This window comes from Agelaius phoeniceus, chromosome 3 (assembly GCF_051311805.1).
Source record: "Agelaius phoeniceus isolate bAgePho1 chromosome 3, bAgePho1.hap1, whole genome shotgun sequence".
Taxonomy (NCBI): Eukaryota; Metazoa; Chordata; class Aves; order Passeriformes; family Icteridae; genus Agelaius; species Agelaius phoeniceus.
In genome coordinates this window covers 109,515,266-109,532,868 of record NC_135267.1, presented here as the reverse complement: position 1 = coordinate 109,532,868, position 17,603 = coordinate 109,515,266, and the positions used below count along the sequence as shown (strand labels likewise).

At 49.2% G+C, this 17,603-nt stretch overlaps 1 protein-coding gene and 1 long non-coding RNA gene across 3 annotated transcripts in view; both read left to right on the top strand.

Moving 5' to 3' along the window:
- Positions 1-7,711, top strand: part of LOC143693642 (uncharacterized) — a 57,981-nt gene extending 50,270 nt beyond the window's left edge. For both annotated transcript variants that reach the window (XR_013181564.1, XR_013181565.1), the window contains 2 exons: positions 2,987-3,138; positions 7,384-7,711. This is a non-coding gene — a long non-coding RNA (uncharacterized LOC143693642). The remainder of the gene's footprint in view (positions 1-2,986; positions 3,139-7,383) is intronic.
- Positions 7,712-8,961: 1,250 nt separating this feature from the next.
- Positions 8,962-17,603, top strand: part of PARP1 (poly(ADP-ribose) polymerase 1) — a 32,312-nt gene continuing 23,670 nt past the window's right edge. Inside the window, exons 1-4 of the mRNA XM_054629291.2 lie at positions 8,962-9,120; positions 13,451-13,613; positions 14,090-14,208; positions 14,942-15,156. Of these exons, the coding sequence (XP_054485266.2) occupies positions 9,001-9,120; positions 13,451-13,613; positions 14,090-14,208; positions 14,942-15,156 (617 nt within the window). The 5' untranslated portion in view covers positions 8,962-9,000. The remainder of the gene's footprint in view (positions 9,121-13,450; positions 13,614-14,089; positions 14,209-14,941; positions 15,157-17,603) is intronic.

Genomic DNA, 17,603 nt, shown 5'->3' with positions numbered 1-17,603 from the left:
GACTCCAGGATCTCTCCCAGAGGCCATTGATTTGCTGGTTCTTCAGTGAAATTGATGATTGCTGGTCCCTGCAGTTAGCTGGCACTGCAAAGGAGGGCAGCTCTTTCCAAAGGCAGCTTGTCAAGTGTAACTGTAGAGCGTGGCATCAGCAGAGGAGGCTGAGAATAGCAACGAGGCCTCTGCCAAAGCTGACCCTGGGGCAGGGGAGAATGGCTCCCATATCCAGGCAGAGCTAAGGCAGGGATGAGACAGCACCTGTAGGCAAGACCTGCTGAGCAAACTTTGGGAAATGCCAAAGGTGATTCCTCTGCAGCAGCAGCCGCCAGCACATCAAGGAGGGCAAGAGCTGCTCATCCCCTGCATCACCCTCCACAGCACTGGACCATGGCCAGCAGTGCTGGGGGAAGTCAGGGACATCTAAGCTCCCTGTAGGTAATTGAAAGTTGACTGTAGCTAAAATCAGCTGCCAGCAGCTGAATGTGTCCAGGCCCTCCCCAGGTGGGTGCCTGGTCTCAGCTCTCCCACAGGCAGGGACGTTCCCCCTCTCAGCAGCCCCAGCTCTGCCTGCCTGGGACCTCAGCAAAGAGGGGCATCCCCTCCTACCCCCACCAAGAGGTCAGTGTGCCCAGAAATAAGATTTATCAGTGGCAATTCTGGCCTTGTAATGCCCTTGTGCAGCAGCTTTTCTCTGGGTGAAAAGAGGACTCAGTTTTCCAGCACTGCTAATCCTCTGTAAAGTTCACTTGGTAGCTGGAGAGATTGCTGCAGCTTTACTGAAAACAAACATCTTCCTCTGAAATGTGTTGCCTTTGGCCAGGCTGATGTGTTTATCAAGCAGCTTTTATCATTGCTTGCTTTATTTTATGCCATCTATTACCAGTGCCCTGTGTGCTTTTGCTCTGTGGTGTGTTTTAGGCATAGTTTTATTTGTAGAGTGCAAATAAAGTGCATCTGATTGTAGCTTGTTTGCTCTAATTAGAGCAACACTGGAGCATGGTTCCTCAGTGTTGACATTGTTCTCCAGGATGAGGAGAGCAGACTCAGGGCTCCTGGGCTCTGCTGCCAGCCTTCCCTCTCTGTGCCATCCATTTGTCTTCAGAATTAGAAACCTGAATAAATGAGAGCTACCTGGACTGGGGACTGAGTATTTTGCATATTTGTGAATGCATCAGATGCACTTAGAAAGTGTATTTTCATTAGGACAAAGAAACCAATTATCATTTAATCAGGATATCCCCTAGCAGTAATTAGTCACAAAGGAGAACTGAGATTCCCCATCATGAATATACAATTCAAAAGAAGATTACCAATATTAAATCCACACTCAGAGATACTTCTTGTCATGAAGCTGGGTGGTTGTGATAGAGCTGAGAAACACTTCAGAAAGCAAATTTTATTAGGTAAGTGGTCAGTGCTCCTTATTGTGGCATTTACAAGCAGTTCAGAGTTTTCTGAAAAGCAATGGGTTACAGAGGAACTAGATTGACTTTCTTGCAAGTTATGACTCAGGTAGAAATATTTAGCACTTCCAAATATTGTAACCACTGCTGAGCTCTTGGCTAAACCCAGGGGTCTATAGGCAAGGTGTACCATGCAGATTTTTTGGCAATTGAGGAAAGAGGGCATTCACAGCTTCTGGGACTGGAACACATTTGTGTCTGAAGGCAGCTGAGAATGAGAGAGAGCCTGTAAGGAGAGTGATGATGACAGCCCTGCCTGGTGTAACAGGAAACCTCCTCAGCAAGAGGCAAGGGAGATGAATTATGGGGTAGTGCAGCCTCCACTGTCACCACTCATTTGTTGCACTGAATGAATGACTGGAATCAGTCACATAATGGATGCTCAAAGACCAGAAAAAACATCCTGCAGCTCACCTGGGCAGAGCTGCAGAGGACCCAAACAAATGCCTCAGGGCCTTTGCCTGACAAAAGGAGCCAGTGTGGGTACAAGCAAAGTCAAGTCTGTTTTCAGCTGCACTGGGAAAGCCAAGTCTCAGCTGTCTGTCTCCATCAAAATCAGATGGGATTTAGATTTTGGATAAATTATGGGGACTGGTGGGTCACTAATTGGACATGTTGCAGTTCCCTGTGCAGTTTCACTGCTCTTTAATAGAATGCTGTCAGAAATCCCCATTTCAAAGGTGGATTTGTTTCAGAGGCTGTGGTGTCTCTGCAAAGAGCCTGAGCAGCCTCAATCTACCACAGAGCACCCACAGGACTGCAGAAATGTCATTTTCTTCTTTACCCCAATAGCACAATGCTACTGAGAGTTTCATTGGCTACTCTGTCCCTTTTAGCCCTCTGGCTCTTCTGTTTTGCTTTTCCTTATTCATTTTCTAGGACCCAAACTGGGAACCACACACAGACCCTCCAGGTGGTATCTTGTGCTGCCCAATATGTATTTTGGCAGCTCTCCTGGGCCAGAGCATACCCAGACTGATGGCACAGGTAGGGCAGGGATCTGCCACCCCAGGGGTGTGACCATCTGCCCTGGGGTGCTCTAGTCAGGAGTCAGAGCTTGGCTTTGAGCCCATGTGGGGACAACATGTGTTTGGGATTACAGCTTCAGCAGGGGAAGCTGCCATCCTTAATTAAACTCCTCCATAAGGCTGCAGCTTGGCATTGGCACACACAGATCTCTGAGCATGAACTTTCCAAATCTCTCCCCTTGTTTCTGCTCTTGAACATTTTCAGTGCTGCAGCTGGTGCCTCCTTCCTTTGGCAGCAGAGCCTTTTACAAGTGGCAGGCACACAGGCAGGAGGATTAACTGCACCACAAAGGGGAAGGATGGTGCTTGGGAACACAGGTGGGAGAACAAGCTAAGGGGCAGCATCCACACAAAAAAGGCAGCCAGGTAGCCCATGAGGGGGTTTGCCATCATTTCTCACAAGCTCTGCCAAAGGCTGACTGAATGGCTGGGGGATTAGCTCAGGGTTTTGGAGACTCAGCTTTTTCCTTGGGTGTGATTTCTTATTCTTGTTGGCAGGTAGCAGAAATCAAGAATGGACTACAGCTGGCCATGCAGCAAGTGCTCCTCTGTCTCCAGCTGGCTGGGCTGAGCATTTCAAGTGAAGGAGCCATGGTGAGGCTGAGGATCATCTCCCCAGGTTATAACTCCTCACTGTCATCATAAATTAGGTATGGACTTTATCTCCAAAGCTCACTGTTTTATGTCCCTTTTAACATTTGCAATTAGGAGAACTCTGAGCAATTCCTTTCAGCATTACTTTGCCACAACATTTGCCTTTGGCTGTAGGCTCTAGTTTAATTAACTTGCCACGAGAACAAATCTCCTTTTGCCCTTTTTTAATTTCCCACTCTCTAATTTCATTGCATAGTGATTTGTGTCTCAGCTGCCACATGGGGACAGTAAAACAGGGATAATGTCAGGGTGAATAACCTCAAAGCCTGGCAAGCACCCAGGTACTGACTGTGGCAAGTACTGTGGCTGCACTTGGCTCTGCCAATGGTTTGGAACATTATCTTCCCCAGACTCAGGATATGTAGTCACACCACTGGATTTACTGAGAGAAAGCTACTCAGTCATATTCCCAGGCAATCTCAAATGCTGTTTCTCCTCTCTCAACCCCTCCTCTTCCTACATCTACTTTCCTGGGCATCTGGAAAGCTGAAAAAGCAGGTTTAATTAAGGGACCTTTCTAAAGAAGAGAGGAACCATCAGAGCTGCTTCACACAGACCTCTGTGCTGGTCTGCAATGCAAAATTATTTAGGGGGACTGAGAAGGAGGCCAGCTCTGGGCCCCTCTGCCCTGCAGGAGGAACACTCCAAATTCAGCCAAAGAGATTGCATGTGTTAATGAATCATCCAGGGGAGAGGAACCAGGGGAAGTTATTAAGCTCTTCAAAACATATTTTAGAACCCCCAGACAGGACAGAGAGCCCTCTGATTTATTCCATGGAGAGAAAAGGCAGTAGAATGCTCAGTTAGATGGAGGGTGCAGGATCCCACATCCCTTTCCCTGAGGCTGGGGTAGTCTCAGGGATGCCCATGGGATGATCACTTGCATAAGCAAGGAGGCACAGCTGAGCCACAGCAGTGGTTGCCTGTAGCCTCCTGCCTGGATGCAAACAGGGTCATCCCAGCCACACTGATTATGTGCTGTGGCATTGAAAAGTGGGCCATCAATACAGACAGGAGAACCTAGCACTGAAGGGGTTTTTGTTACAAAACTCTCGAGCTATCAGATATCAAAGACCAGATAATATAAAGTCTCCTGCAGCAACAAATCCAGGCTTGAGCAAGAACAGTTCTGACTCTCCCACAGGCTGTAAGCAATCGTGTTCCCTGTGTGTGTCCAACATTTTCTCACCCTTTGTGAGACACTTAGCAGGGTGGAAATCTTGCAGGGAGACATCTCAAGCATGTGTCAGAAATGGAGCCCAAAGCAAGGCAGCCTGGAAGATTTAGTGCTCAGGGTTCTGTCAGCACAGTCTGAGGGGAAGCATTTGGTCCTGTGACACTGAAGAGATAACTTATGTCTTCCTGGTACCAGGAGTTTGACCTACTTCCCTCTGCCTTTCAGAGGAATCTAATGCAAAATGGCCCAGAAAAGAAATTGTAATTCTTTGTGGTGCCCTGAAGTCACAAGCCAGGCACCTGAATGCTTGGCACTGAATTTCACAGTCTGAGACACTCAGAGCTGCCAGAGCTGGGGTTTCTTGGGCCATTCTTTTCTGCTTTACCATTTCTGTGCAGTTTGCCTCTGGAGAGCAGAGATTGCTGAGGGCATCCTAGAGGTGAGATTGCAGAAACAGAGGCTGTAAGAAAATTCCAAATATCCTGACAGTTATGATGAAGCCTGCAAAGCTGACCTTGTGGTTACACCCCTTTCCTCACCTACCCTCCTGTCCTCAGCACAGTGAGCTGTGGGAGCCCATGGGCATGTGTGAGGTATGGGGTGGAGTTCCTGGGAAGTGCTGCTCTGTAAGCACCAGCAGCCAGTCTGGCATCTCAGTGTCAGTATATGGGGATAATCAAAACACCTCTGAGGATAACTATGGCATTCACATTCTCCAAAAAAATCCCTTCGCCCAGGATTTTTCTCCTGGGAAGCTGAGAAGCCTCAGAGAAAAAGGAAAACAATTCTTAGCTCATTTGCTTCTCCTGTGTTGTGCTCATGTGGAATGTGTTTGGAGATTGTTTTACCCACAGGTGGTTGTTTCATTGGATTCTGGTGTGAGTTGTTTTCACTCTTTGGCCAATTGGGGCCAAGCTGTGTTGGGACTCTGGAAAGAGTCACAAGTTTACATTATTATCCTTTAAGCATTTAGTAAGTATCCTTTCTGTATGCTTTAGTATAGTTTAGTATAGTATTCTTTAATCTAATATAGTATCATAAAATACTAAGTTAGCCTTCTGAGAACACGGAGTCAGAAGCATCATTCTTGCTTTGTTGGGGCATTCCCTGCAAATACAATAGATAACCACGAGTTCTGCTTGGGGAACAGAGAGGACAAACAAAGCATTGGTCTCACACCTTGGTGCAGCACTCGTCATCCAACAGGATCCCAGCAATCATCACTCCACTGAGATGGGAATATTGTTAGAATATAGGGAAGTGAGGGATCACAAAGATCTTTCTCTCTTTAACTGCCCTTGCTCTTGCTGTATGCTGGCTCTGGTAAAACCCAGCAGCTAAATATGAGGGCTCTGGAAGAACTGGATTTACTGAAAGGGATGATGATTCCCCAGAAAAGTGGCCTTGCAGATGCCCCTTCTCTCAGCTGCTGCCTGTTTTGTAGCAAAACTTGGTTTCTGTTTGTGTTAGCAGTGACTCCCTGGTCCCCACTGCCCTGGGACAGAGGGAGGGATGTGCTGTGATCCATGTGGTGTCACACTTGGGAAGACAGAGAGCAAGGCAGCTCTGTTGAGATCAATAAATTTATGGAAGGAACTAACATGATTTGGCAACTCTTGACACCACAAATCAGGATGACAGCCTACAGAGGAGATTACACTGCAATAAGAAGAACCATAACAATGTAATTCCTGCTATTTAGACATTCCTGTTTCAAAGCAACACACTGGTTGTAGCCAGACAAACTCCAGTGGGATTCTCAAATGAGGCTGAAAGGGTTAAGTGCCCAGAGCTCTGAGCCTGATCCTTTAGAGCAGAGTCACCTACCCCTTTCCAAAAAGAAAATCCACCAAACCCCATTTGGGCTAGTGTTAATGTAGTATGCATTCATAACTGGGGGAAAAAAAGGTTAAGCTTACAACAGCCATTTGTTACAGTCACTTTCTTTGCTTGTTTTCATGCTGGCAAGCCTGTGGATGTCTGTGCACAGCTCTCCATGACATCTTACAGATCCTCTGCAAGTGTCTAGGCTGCAAGATGCAGAGCAGCATTTGGGTGTTTGGGCTGCTTTTCTTAGGAGGGAAAGTGGCCCCAGCCAGAGGAAATGCCAACAAGCAGTCATTGCTCTTTTGCTCTAACACTATAAATAAATAACATATAAACAAAAGAGTTTCTTCAGAGAAAATGGACAAATCCTTGGAAGAAAAATTCCCCCCAGGATAATGGCACGCAGGAAATCCCTGAGCCACAAATCTCACGAGGCTGGGAAATATTTGGAAGATCAAGCAGTGGTTGTTTGGCCTTTCTTATGTCAGCTCCTCACAGAGGCAGGATCAGGGTTAAACAGTCCCTTGACTTCACTTGGGATAAATCTTCCCTGTCAACTCTTAATTTTTTATTGCCTTTATTATTTATTATTTTTATTATTTATTACTTTACCCTTATTATTTATAACCCTTAATTGTTTATTTTCTTTCCTCCTGGATGCCCTCGGATGGAGCAGGGTGGCAGCAGTTCTGCAGAACGGGGTGAATGCCACTCCACACCTGCCTGCTGGTCACCTTCAAACAGGGCAAATGTGCCAGGCAGAGTGAGGGGCCACCCACCAGGTCATGCAGATGAACTCCCCAAGTGAATGGTATGGTAGAAGCAGGCACTGGGAATAATGTGCTCTGACTCCATGATTTCACAAGGCTGAAAAACTGCTTTCTTAAGCTATGTTATATTACACTAATACTGTACTAAATTAAATACTAAAGAGATTCCATACTTAAGAAAAACCCATGACTGTCTGGGACAGGCAGGACACAGCTTCGAGTGATTGGCTAATCACTCAAAACAACTTTCACCGGTGCCCAGTTAACAAACCGCTTTGGGTAAACAAACTCCATAACCCATTCCACAGGTGCCAAACAACAGGAGCAGTGAACAGAGGTTAGAATTGTTTTCTCTTCTTCGCTCTGTGCTTCTCCAGGAAAAATCCTGTGAGAGGGAGAATGATGTCTCTCCCTGTTCAGAGAATGTGAATGCCACAGAATGGGATTTTCTCGCCATTTTTCCCCAGGGTGGGACCAAACGCGCTGCTCTGCCTCCGAGCCGCTGGTGCCTGGGCCAGCAGCTCCTGGAAGGAGCGAAGATTCCTCTGTGTGTCTGTGTGCTCGCAGCACCATCTAGTGCTTCGCAGAGATTTCTTTTCCCCCTTCCCCAAATTCCAGGGATGGGGATCCATCCTGTCCTCCCGGGCACGCCGGTATTCCCAGGCTGGCGGGGGGCTGGCTGTGAAGGCAAAGCCTGCCCAGCACACCTGTGACAGCCTGGAGAAGGGCAGCAAAGGATGAAAGCATCTCGGGTTGGGTGTGTGACCATGGTCACAGGGGTTCTTGGACGAGGGCAGAGACGAGAATGTTGACTCCATCATCAGAAGGCTTGATTTATTATTTTATTATATATATATATTACATTATAACTATACTAAAAAGAAAAAGAAGGGCAGGGTTTTCTCAGAAGCTAGCTAAGCTAAGAATAGAAAAGAAAAAATGGTAACAAAGGCAGCTCTCTCAGACTCTGTCCGAGATAGCTCGGTCCTTGATTAGCCATTAATTATAAACATCCAAGATGGGCCAGTCACAGGTGGAGCTGTTGCATTCCACAGCAGCAGATCAGCATTGTTTACATTCTGTCTCTGAGGCCTCTCAGCTTCTCAGAAGGAAAAATCCTAAAGAAAGGATTTTTGGTGAAAAGATGTCTGCGACAGGTGTGCATCTCTGAGTGACAGTGCGAGCTGCCTCCAGCCCACCCGGGGCTGCACATCCTGCCTTGGTTGATCCCTAATTGCAGAATCTCTATAAAATTAATGACAAATACTTGAAGTAACTTCAGTGCTCTCCTCTTCCTTTTCCCAGCGAAGCTGCAGAGCCAATGCCCTCTGCTGATAGCAGAGGATAATTGTCTACTGTGAGCAGGAAAGAAAATATCCAGATTTAATTTATCTAATCGCTCTTCTTTGATTTTGTCAGCAGCCCCAGGGGCTGGAGGGCACACAATGACAGAATTGTCGAGGTTGGAAGGGACCTTTGGAGATCACCATTCCAACTCCTGCCCAGGCAGGGTCACCTGGAGCAGGTGACATAGGAGAGGTTTGGGCTGTCGCCAGAGAGGGACCCCACGACCTCCCTGCGCAGCTGTCCCAGCGCTCTGCCACCCTTATGTGAAGCAGCGCTTCCTCTTGTCGGGGCGGAAATTCTCATGTTCTAGAAATTCTCGTGGTTCAGTTTACGGCCATCGCTCCTCGTCCTGGAGCACTACCGGAACGCTCGCCTGCAGGTGGCATCACGAGGCCAGTATTTGTGTGCGGGAGAGCTGCTGAGCTCAGGTTCTCCCAGGACACGGGAGCCCGCTCTGTGTCCCTGGGGTGCGGGACAGGATGCGGGGGATGCTCGCGGGACCGGGACTCGAACCCGCGACCCTCAGGGCGCAGCACGAGCCGCGCCGCCCCGCCCGCCTCCCATTGATACACAGGAGGAACCTCCAGGCTTACGCAATCGATGCCCGAGCAGCGGATCCGCCCGGCCGGCGAGGCGAGGGTGCGTGCTCGGCGCTCGGCTGGTGCTGCCGCGGGCGGGGCGGCGGCGGGCGCGCGGCGCGGGGCGGGGCGGCGGCGGCGGGCGCGGGAGCGGCGGCGATGGCGGAGCCGGCGGAGAAGCTGTACCGGGCCGAGTATGCCAAGAGCGGCCGCGCCTCCTGCAAGAAGTGCGGCGAGAGCATCGCCAAGGACTCGCTGCGCCTGGCGCTCATGGTGCAGGTACCGCGTGGCGGGGCCGCGGGGGGCGGGCTGATCCGGCCGCTCCGCTGGTACCGCCGGCGGCGGGGCCAGCCCGCGGCTCCTCTTCCTCCGCGGTGCTCCGGAGCCGCTCGGCCGCGCCTTTCGCTGCTGCGGGGGCGAGCGCAGCCTATTTTTAACAGAGGCGGCTTCGCTCGCTGCCGTGTCCGCAGCAGCGCCGGTGCCCGGGGCAGCCGTGCCCACAGCGCTCCCGGGCGTGGGGAGCCGCTTGCCCCGCTCACCCGGGCTGCAGGGGCGGCTGGAGCACAAGCCGTGCAAAGTTCACCGTGCGGAGCCGGGGCGCGCACAGAGGCGCTGTGTGCCGTGCGGGGGGCGAGGCGAGCCGGGGAATCCCCGCTCGGTGCGCGCTTTGCATGCGAGGCAGAGGAACTGCGGCCCGCAAGCGGTGAGGGGCTGGGGCAGCCCCGGATGGCAGGAGATGAGAGGAGAGGAGCGGCCGGGCCCGGGTGGTCTGGCTGAGCTGCTGGCACACGGCAGCTGGAGGAGCGGAACCGCAATTGGCGAGCGGGCCGCGAAGGCACGGTGTGCTCTCCGCCGTCCTCGTGGTGTTGTTATTTGCCTTTTGGGGAAGAGACTGCTCGGCTCACTTTTGGAAGGAAGGGAAGAGCCCCGTTCTGTGTGGAGAGCTGGGAGCTGTGAACGGAGCCGGCATCCCTGCCTGCTGCGGGAGGATGCGGAGGGAATCGCCACTGTGCCGGGGATGAGGGGGGGACTCTGTCTCCGCTGGCTGCACAGGGCAGAGGGGAGGGGGCGCCTGCGGCGTGCTGGGGGCGGGCTGAGTTTGGGGGTGTTGCTGTGGAAGGTAAGCAAAGGCTTACGTGTGTGTGTGTCTCTGGAAGGCAGCAAGGACGTGGCAGCGCAAAGCCCTGCGGATGGATGCGGGGGGATGGATGGATGGATGCTGTGGGTCCCGAGGAGCCGGGTGTGGAGGACGTAGCTCCAGATAGGGTTATTTGTAGCTCGCTTGTGCCCCTGGGAGAGGGGGCTCCGCTTGTGCGGGACGGGGAGGAAGGGCCCGGTCCCCCCGGCCTCGCCCGGGCTGCGGGGCCCTGCTGGCTGCCGGGCGGGGCTGCAGGCAAAGCTGCTGTCCCGGAGGGTAAATACCTGCCCGTGCCTTTGTGCTCAGAGCCTCCTCCCCCGGGGAAGGTGCGGGCCGAGCTGCGGCGTTGGCTCGCACGTGTTCCCGCTGCCTCTCCTTTTGTCTGCCCTGAGCTGCTGCTCCTCCTCCTCCCCTGCTCCGGCTGCTGCTCCTCGGCTTCCTCCTCACGTTTGTTCCCCCTTCTCACGTTTGTTCCCCTTCCTGGCTTGCCCAGCAGCTGAGGCTGATGTGGATGGGTTGCCCTTCATCAGTACCGGGGGCAGGAGTTGTGTTTTGTCTCGCTACGGTTTGGTTCATGGAGGGAGCTCCTGGGGACCGTGACATTCCTCACAGAGCCACTGCCTTTCGTGTCCAGACATCTCCCCAGAACTGCGGTCTTACGCCAAACACTTGTGGTTTTTATTTATTTTCCCCGCCACCTCTTGAATTTGCTTGCTGTGCCCTCTGCCAGTTTTTGTTCCAGCAGAGCACACCGTGCTGCTGAGCATCCCGCTGTAAATGCCTGAATTTCACCAGAGCAGCAGGTCCCTTGCTTTTTCCTGGGGAAATGCCCTGCAGAGCAGCCTCTGTGCCAGTGCATCGAGCTCTTCTGCAAACTGTGCTGAAGAAATTAAAGGGAGATACACACCAAGGCTGTAGTTGTCTGCTGCAACCTTCCTTTTGTTTTGGTTCCTCAAGTGAAGGGCTCTGAATGGCAGTGGGATTCTGGGTGCTTGGCACAGGGCAGGCACCCGGGCCCTGCAGGACCAGTCCAGCTTTGTCTTTTGCTTCCAGCTGGAACTGAGTGGTTTCTGTTATCTGAATGGGCACAATGAAAGTGAATTGGTCTCTTTTTTTCCTTAGTTTGTTTAGGAAACTATGGTCTAGAGATAGGTGAGCTGAGAGAAGTTGAGTAAACAAGGCCCAGCTTGCCTAGAGGTTTCATTTTCCACACAGAGAAGAGTCTGAAACTCCATGTTGAGGAGATTACTGACTGCTTGTATGGTTGTCTTAAAGACTGAGCCAGCTCTGCTCTCTTTTGTACTCCCCAGTGCCTTGTGCCCTCAAAGCCTTTGTGTTGGGACCAGCCTCGAGTCCTCCTGCACAGCTCTAGACACAAGCCCAGAGTCCATGTTGCAGTGCCAAAATTGCATGTGACTTACAGACACATTGAGAGCAGCTGCAGGGTGGCTGCTGTGAGGGTAGCTGGGTGTGCAATCCTGGCTTGTGGGAAGAGCCCATCTGGAAATAAAAATGTCCTCTTATGCTGGCTGGGGTCTCTGTACAAATCACAAACGGGATGGGGCTGCTGGGAACGTGCCTTGAGCTGTTTTATTTTCCAGCATCAGTCTCATTACATGGGTATGACAATGGGAAGATGCCAGCAGCTCACATCCCAGGCAGCAGATGAAGAACTTAATGTTACAACTCACTTTATAAGTTTTTTGACCAATCACACAAAGCAAAACATATTGACAGTAGTTCTATCGAACCACTATAAGCACAGGTAGCTTTGGTTAAAACAAGGCTTGCTTATTTCAAATACAATACCTGCTTGTAACCCTTAAAACACAATGCACAGAGCTCCATTATTAAGCTTCAACCTTCCTAATATCTTGCTAGATAAACTTTTCTGTAGCTTAGAGAATTATTCTAGACAAGCGTTAATACACAGACCATTGTTCTATTTGTCCTTGCTTTTCTACAGTTTAAATAATTTTTCTGCTTACCTATCTCATGGCTGCTGCTCAGCTCTAATCACAGTTCTGCTGCCTCTGTGGCCTGCCTTTTGCAGCTTTCCCAAAACCCTCTAATTTTGTAGATTCCCACATCCTCGTACAGTTTGGGTGGATGGTTGGCTGTAGTTTGGGCTCTCAGATCTCCTGGTGCCATGCTGTGGTCTTTGAAGCCCTTTCCTTTTCCTTCCTGCTCATGCACAAAGCTCTGCTGATGGTTTTGGCTTGGAGATCTCCCTCCTGTTAGTGAGTGACACATGGAAGGCTTTCCTAGGTCAGTTCTGTATCATCAGCAATTATAATTACACAGCACTGAGTATTATTAGTACAGCAGCTGTTTGTGTGAGTTATTTGGAGCCAAACCACTGTAAGGTTATTTTGCCTGGTGGGTAACTGGAATGATGCCAGGATGGTACCCACTGTGTCTGAGTTTTAAATAAATGGTGTAATTGCAAAACAGCTACTTGGTGTGGGACAGGGCACTCTGGAGCTGCACTTCAGGGAAGATTTGGGTGGTGCTTCTGTCCTGATCACAGGGTCATGGAATAGTTTGGTCTGAAAGGGGCCCTGAAGATCATCCAGTTCCAACCCCTGCAGTGGGCAGGGATGCCCCCCACTAGATCAGGTTGTTCAGAGCTCCATCCAGCCTGGCCTTGAACACTCTCAGGGGGCAGCCACAGCTTCTCTGGGTGACCTTTTCCAGTGCCTCACCACCCTGTCACTACAAGCCCTTGTGAAAACTCCCTCTCCAGCTTTTTGTAGGCCCACTTCAGGTATTAGGAAGTGCTATAAGATAGCCCTGGAGCCTTCTGCACGCTGAACACCCCAAACTGTCTCAGCCTGTCTTCACAGGAGAGGTTCTTCAACCCTCTGATCATCTTTGTGGCCTGCTGTCGACCTCTGATGCAGAATTTTTATTGGGCTCTGGTGTTTCCATTGAATTTTGTCTCTACCTCTTGCAGGCCACTCAGGAGTTTCCTCAGGCCACAATCCTTGGAGCTGCCCATCTTATCTTGTGCCTGCCAAGGGTTCTCCAGTATAGAGACTGTTTACTTGAGAAGTGGCTCTCAAAGGGGTTGTGCAGTGAGGTCAGCAGCCTCTTGTGCTGCACAGGGGCTGGTGGAGCCATGCTGAGGTTGTGACTTTTTTTTTTTTCTTTCAGTAAAACAGATGGTCTGAGCAGCAGGGTGATGAACTGGTTAAGCTAGCTAAATGCTCCTTCCATGTCTTTCCACTTTGGGAACATCTCTCTAGCAGCTTGTCTGTCTTATTAGATTTTCTTCTTGGACTTTGTCCTAAATAGTATCCATCTCTTGATTTAAAGAAAAAATGAAAGAAGAAATTGTGTGCGTTTACCCTGTCACAGTTCAGAAGCTACTTACCCAGATACTCCTTTTTATTTTGGGCTTTGTTTTGTTTTTCCCCTTGAACCTGCTTGAATTGTTTCATCTTGGCCTGTTGTGCTTTTTCTTGCTAGTCACCCATGTTTGATGGCAAAGTCCCTCACTGGCACCACTACAGCTGCTTCTGGAAGCGGGCTCGACTTGTGTCCCACGCAGACATTGACGGCTTCCCCGAGCTTCGCTGGGAAGATCAGGAGAAAATCAAGAAAGCCATTGAAACTGGAGGCCCTGGAGGAGGTAGGCAGAAGCCTCCTGGTGTTTGGAGGGTCATCTGGAGCTGTGCTCTCTTTTGTTGTGCTGTTGTTATGGTGATTTGATGTCCATGTCGCAGAGGAATTGCTGAGATGTCTCCACACCTCCAGGGTGAGGATGCTGACAGCATCATCCAGCATGTTAAATCAGTGAGGAGAAAAAGCCAAGTCACTTGGCAGATATATTGAAAAACATTTCATGTTATCATGATTGGTGTATTTAGTTTGTTGTACTGTGTTTTCTTAGTGGTACCTTCAGTTCAGTGCATGGTTGTGGTGGCTCTTTGGTGATTTTGAGCATGGACTGCTTGTCTTGCTCTCTGTTCAAATTCTGGACAAATGAAATGAGTGGCTGGAACCCAAGAGTTTTATTAATGCAGACTGCTCACAATCTGGGACAGAGAATAAGAAAATAAGGGAATGCATATTAAAGCTGAATTCTGTATTTGCTTTGCTCTCCAGGAAAAGGAGGGGAACAGGAAGGAGGTGGTAAGGCTGAGAAGAGCCTAAATGACTTTGCTGCAGAATATGCCAAGTCTAACAGAAGTACTTGCAAAGGCTGTGAGCAGAAAATAGAAAAGGTAAAAAAGTTCTCCATCTCATCTTTTCTCTCACCAGTTTTAATTCAAACAGTGGCTTTTATAATTGCTTCCTGTCTGTCCTGCATATGGAAAGCACTTGCAGAGCTGCATTTCTGTGTCTGAGCAGCAGCTGTGTCCTGGACAGCTGACAGTAAAGGCATCCCTCAGGCATGGTGGCCTGAGCTTCAAGCCTGGTGATCCCTCCTTTCACTTGGGTTTTAGAGCAGGCTGGGAATGCTGCTCACCAACATTTCGGTGGCAAGAGAGCCACCACTAACTGCAGCTTTTCCTGCTTGTTGCTGCACTGCAAACCATCTTCTTGTTGGACATCTGAAAGGTAATTTGCAGTAAAACAGGATAAGATCATATTAGCATTGGTGTTTGAGTGATAGGGACATAGTTAATTTTGAGACGGGCTTTTATGAAGCTTGTTCATGTGAGTTTTACTTGGTAAGTTTACAGGAAGTTGGAATAAAGACAACAGGATTACCCAGTTTGAGTGGATTTTGAACAGAAAAGTGCCCTAAAAGGTGACTTTTTCAACCTAGCAAGAGTACATGAAAATGATAGAGGAACTGTAGTGAAAGTGTTTGAACAAAAGTTGCAGACTTTGATGGAGGACCTGTTACTGCTTTACAGATTTTTAGGAAGCATCATGTTGGTAACTTGTTAACATCCTGCTCCTTCCAGAATGGCCTAACAATTGCTCTGGTGTTACTTTGATTTCCCTCAGGGCCAGATCAGGATTTCCAAGAAGATGGTGCATCCTGAGAAGCCTCAGCTGGGGATGATTGATAACTGGTACCACCCCGACTGCTTCGTGAGCCGCCGGGCAGAGCTGGGCTTCCTCCCTGCCTACGGCGCCACCCAGCTCCTGGGCTTCAGCATCCTGAAAGCTGAAGATAAAGAAACTCTGAAGAAGCAGCTCCCAGCTACCAAGAGTGAAGGGTAGGTGGTTAGTGAAAGAAATTGTGGTGTCTGGAGGAGGCACTGCCTTTAAATACATCTGTGATAAGTGTTATGGGATGTTGTTGTCTCTGTTAGAGGAATATTTGTCACAGGAAGGTTTGGTCCTTCCTGTGACCTCAGGCAGATGACAACAGACATTCCCTGTCCCTGGGAACCTGCAGTCCAGTTTTCCCCTGTGACTGCCTTGAGGAAATGCAGAGAGCTGCAGGTGTGACTTGGAGGGCAGATTCAGGGCTTTCAACCATAAAATAATGCTTGTGTAGTACAAAAGGATACTGGACTCTGTGTCTCCTTGTGTGATACTGTTATCAGCAGTGGTTTCTCTGCTCAAACCACTTGTTAGAGAATTGATTTGACATCTTTTATCTATGAGCTTCTGAACTGTGACAGGCACTGAATCTGATAATGGTGTTTATTTGCCATGTAGTGCTTTCACTTGGATGCTTTTGTTTGCTGAATCTTTTATAGTACGTCTGAAATTTCATTGCCTTGCATTGAGATTTGCAGTGGAGGCTCTTGACAGGACCTGTACTGACAGAGAAGTGTTTCCAGGTGACTTGCTAGCTTTGTGAATCTTTCTTTTTTTAATGAAGGCTTTTGTTACTTGTTCTTGAAATGACTTTGCCTGGAGTCATGCTTCATAACACAAACCAGTGTTGTATTGTCCCCTTGAAGGAAGGAACATTAGGTATTTCTGGATCCTACAAATAAGGAAGATCTTGTCATTGGAAAACATTGGGCTTCTCTGTGTGCATTTTAGACTGAATTCAACTTTGCTTTTGCCAAGATTCACCATGAAAATGTCCAGTGAGGCTGATGTCTGTTCTGAGAAGCTATGGCCGTGTCACAGCTGTGCAGTCTTGGTCAGTATTGGTCCTTCAGGTATGCAGCTGATGTGTGTGGTGTGCAGTTCCTTGGCAAGCCACTGCTCCAGAAGCATTTGGCAGTGCTGTGGGTGCTGTGGGGGGTCCTGCAGCACCCCAGGATAGGGCTTTGGCCAGAGCCCTGTCAGGTTCTGTTCTGTTCACCTCTCTCAGCTGAACTGGCAGAGGCCAAGAGGAGATGTGTGCATCTGTTGGGCAGCCTGCTGTCTTTCCATGCAGGGATTTTACCTCTGTGTGCATTGCTTAGTGTAAGCAGAAGTGCAGTATTTTAATGCACTTACAGGTTTTCAAGTAGTCCTTTGCTTTTTGTGCTGAGATGTGAGTTCTGCTTTGTCCTAGAACAGTGAGTTTAATAGGGTTATTTGTAGTTTTCTCCCATGTCCTCAGCAAAGCTCTAGAGATTTGACTGTGTAAGTGCTTCTGTTGTCTGCCCTGACTCTGCTTTTCTGGGCCACTTCTGGGATGCTATGCAGAATATGAAGGCTTTGTAAAGAAAGGCCACAGAGCAGTTTGCCAAGTCACTGTGTAAATAAAAGCCTAGAATTGCAGTGGAAAAAAGCTTGCACTGGTGATGGAGGGTAATGTGAACCAGGACCTCATGCCAGAAAAGCAGCAGGATGTCTCATCTTTCCTGCTTTCTAAGCACCTCCTGAGCAAGCTCCTCAGCCTTGCAACAGACACTTTAAGTTGCTGGCTGGCTGCTGTGCTCCACTACCTTCTGCTCTTTGGGCTGTGCTTGAGCCAAGGGTGGTAAGGGTCAGCTGGAAAAATCGTTGCCTGTCAAACAAAAATAATGGGTGAGAGTGTAAATAAACAGCATGAGTGGAGGAGTGTGGTGTGCTAACTAGCTGGTGGTTTTGCTGCCAAGAAAGCACAGGAATTATGGAGAAGACAAAGGAAGAACACTCCAGAAAACTGAATGAGATGTAGTTACCTCGTATAATTCACCTTGTGCATTCAATCAGATAACAGAAATTACCAGCAGAAATTACAGCCTCTTGCAGAAATTATATTAAAGTGTCTGTTGCAAGTGAGATTCTCAAAATTATCTTTAAAGATATTTCTAAATATGCTGCATTAGAATTGTATCTTGACTCAGAAGCCTGTGCAATTCAGATGTGACACATCCAAATTCAGGTGCTGCTGCTGCATGTCCAGCCCATACTTTGAGGAGAATCTCAGATTTGGTGACTGCCCTGTCAGCCCTTTGTGTAAAAGTGGCATTGAGGTGTGCCTTTTTCAGATGGGAGAGGTGGGGTGTGGAGCAGGGCTACCCAGAATAAGTTGGAAAATCCTTTCTTTGTGAAAACCAAATATGGGAGGATTACTGCAAGAATCCTGGCTCCTTTCTCAGCCAGTTCTGGGTGAGACATGCAGCCCTCCCTTGGGCTATGGGCTGTCCTGCCCAAGCACTAACACTTTGCAGAGCTGGGAAAGGAGGATCTTGTGTCCTTGCCTGCAGCTTCTCTGTGGAAAGAATGCCTGGATGCTGGTGTAGGAAATGCAGTAGCAGCTTGTGAGCTCCTTTTGACAGCATTTCTT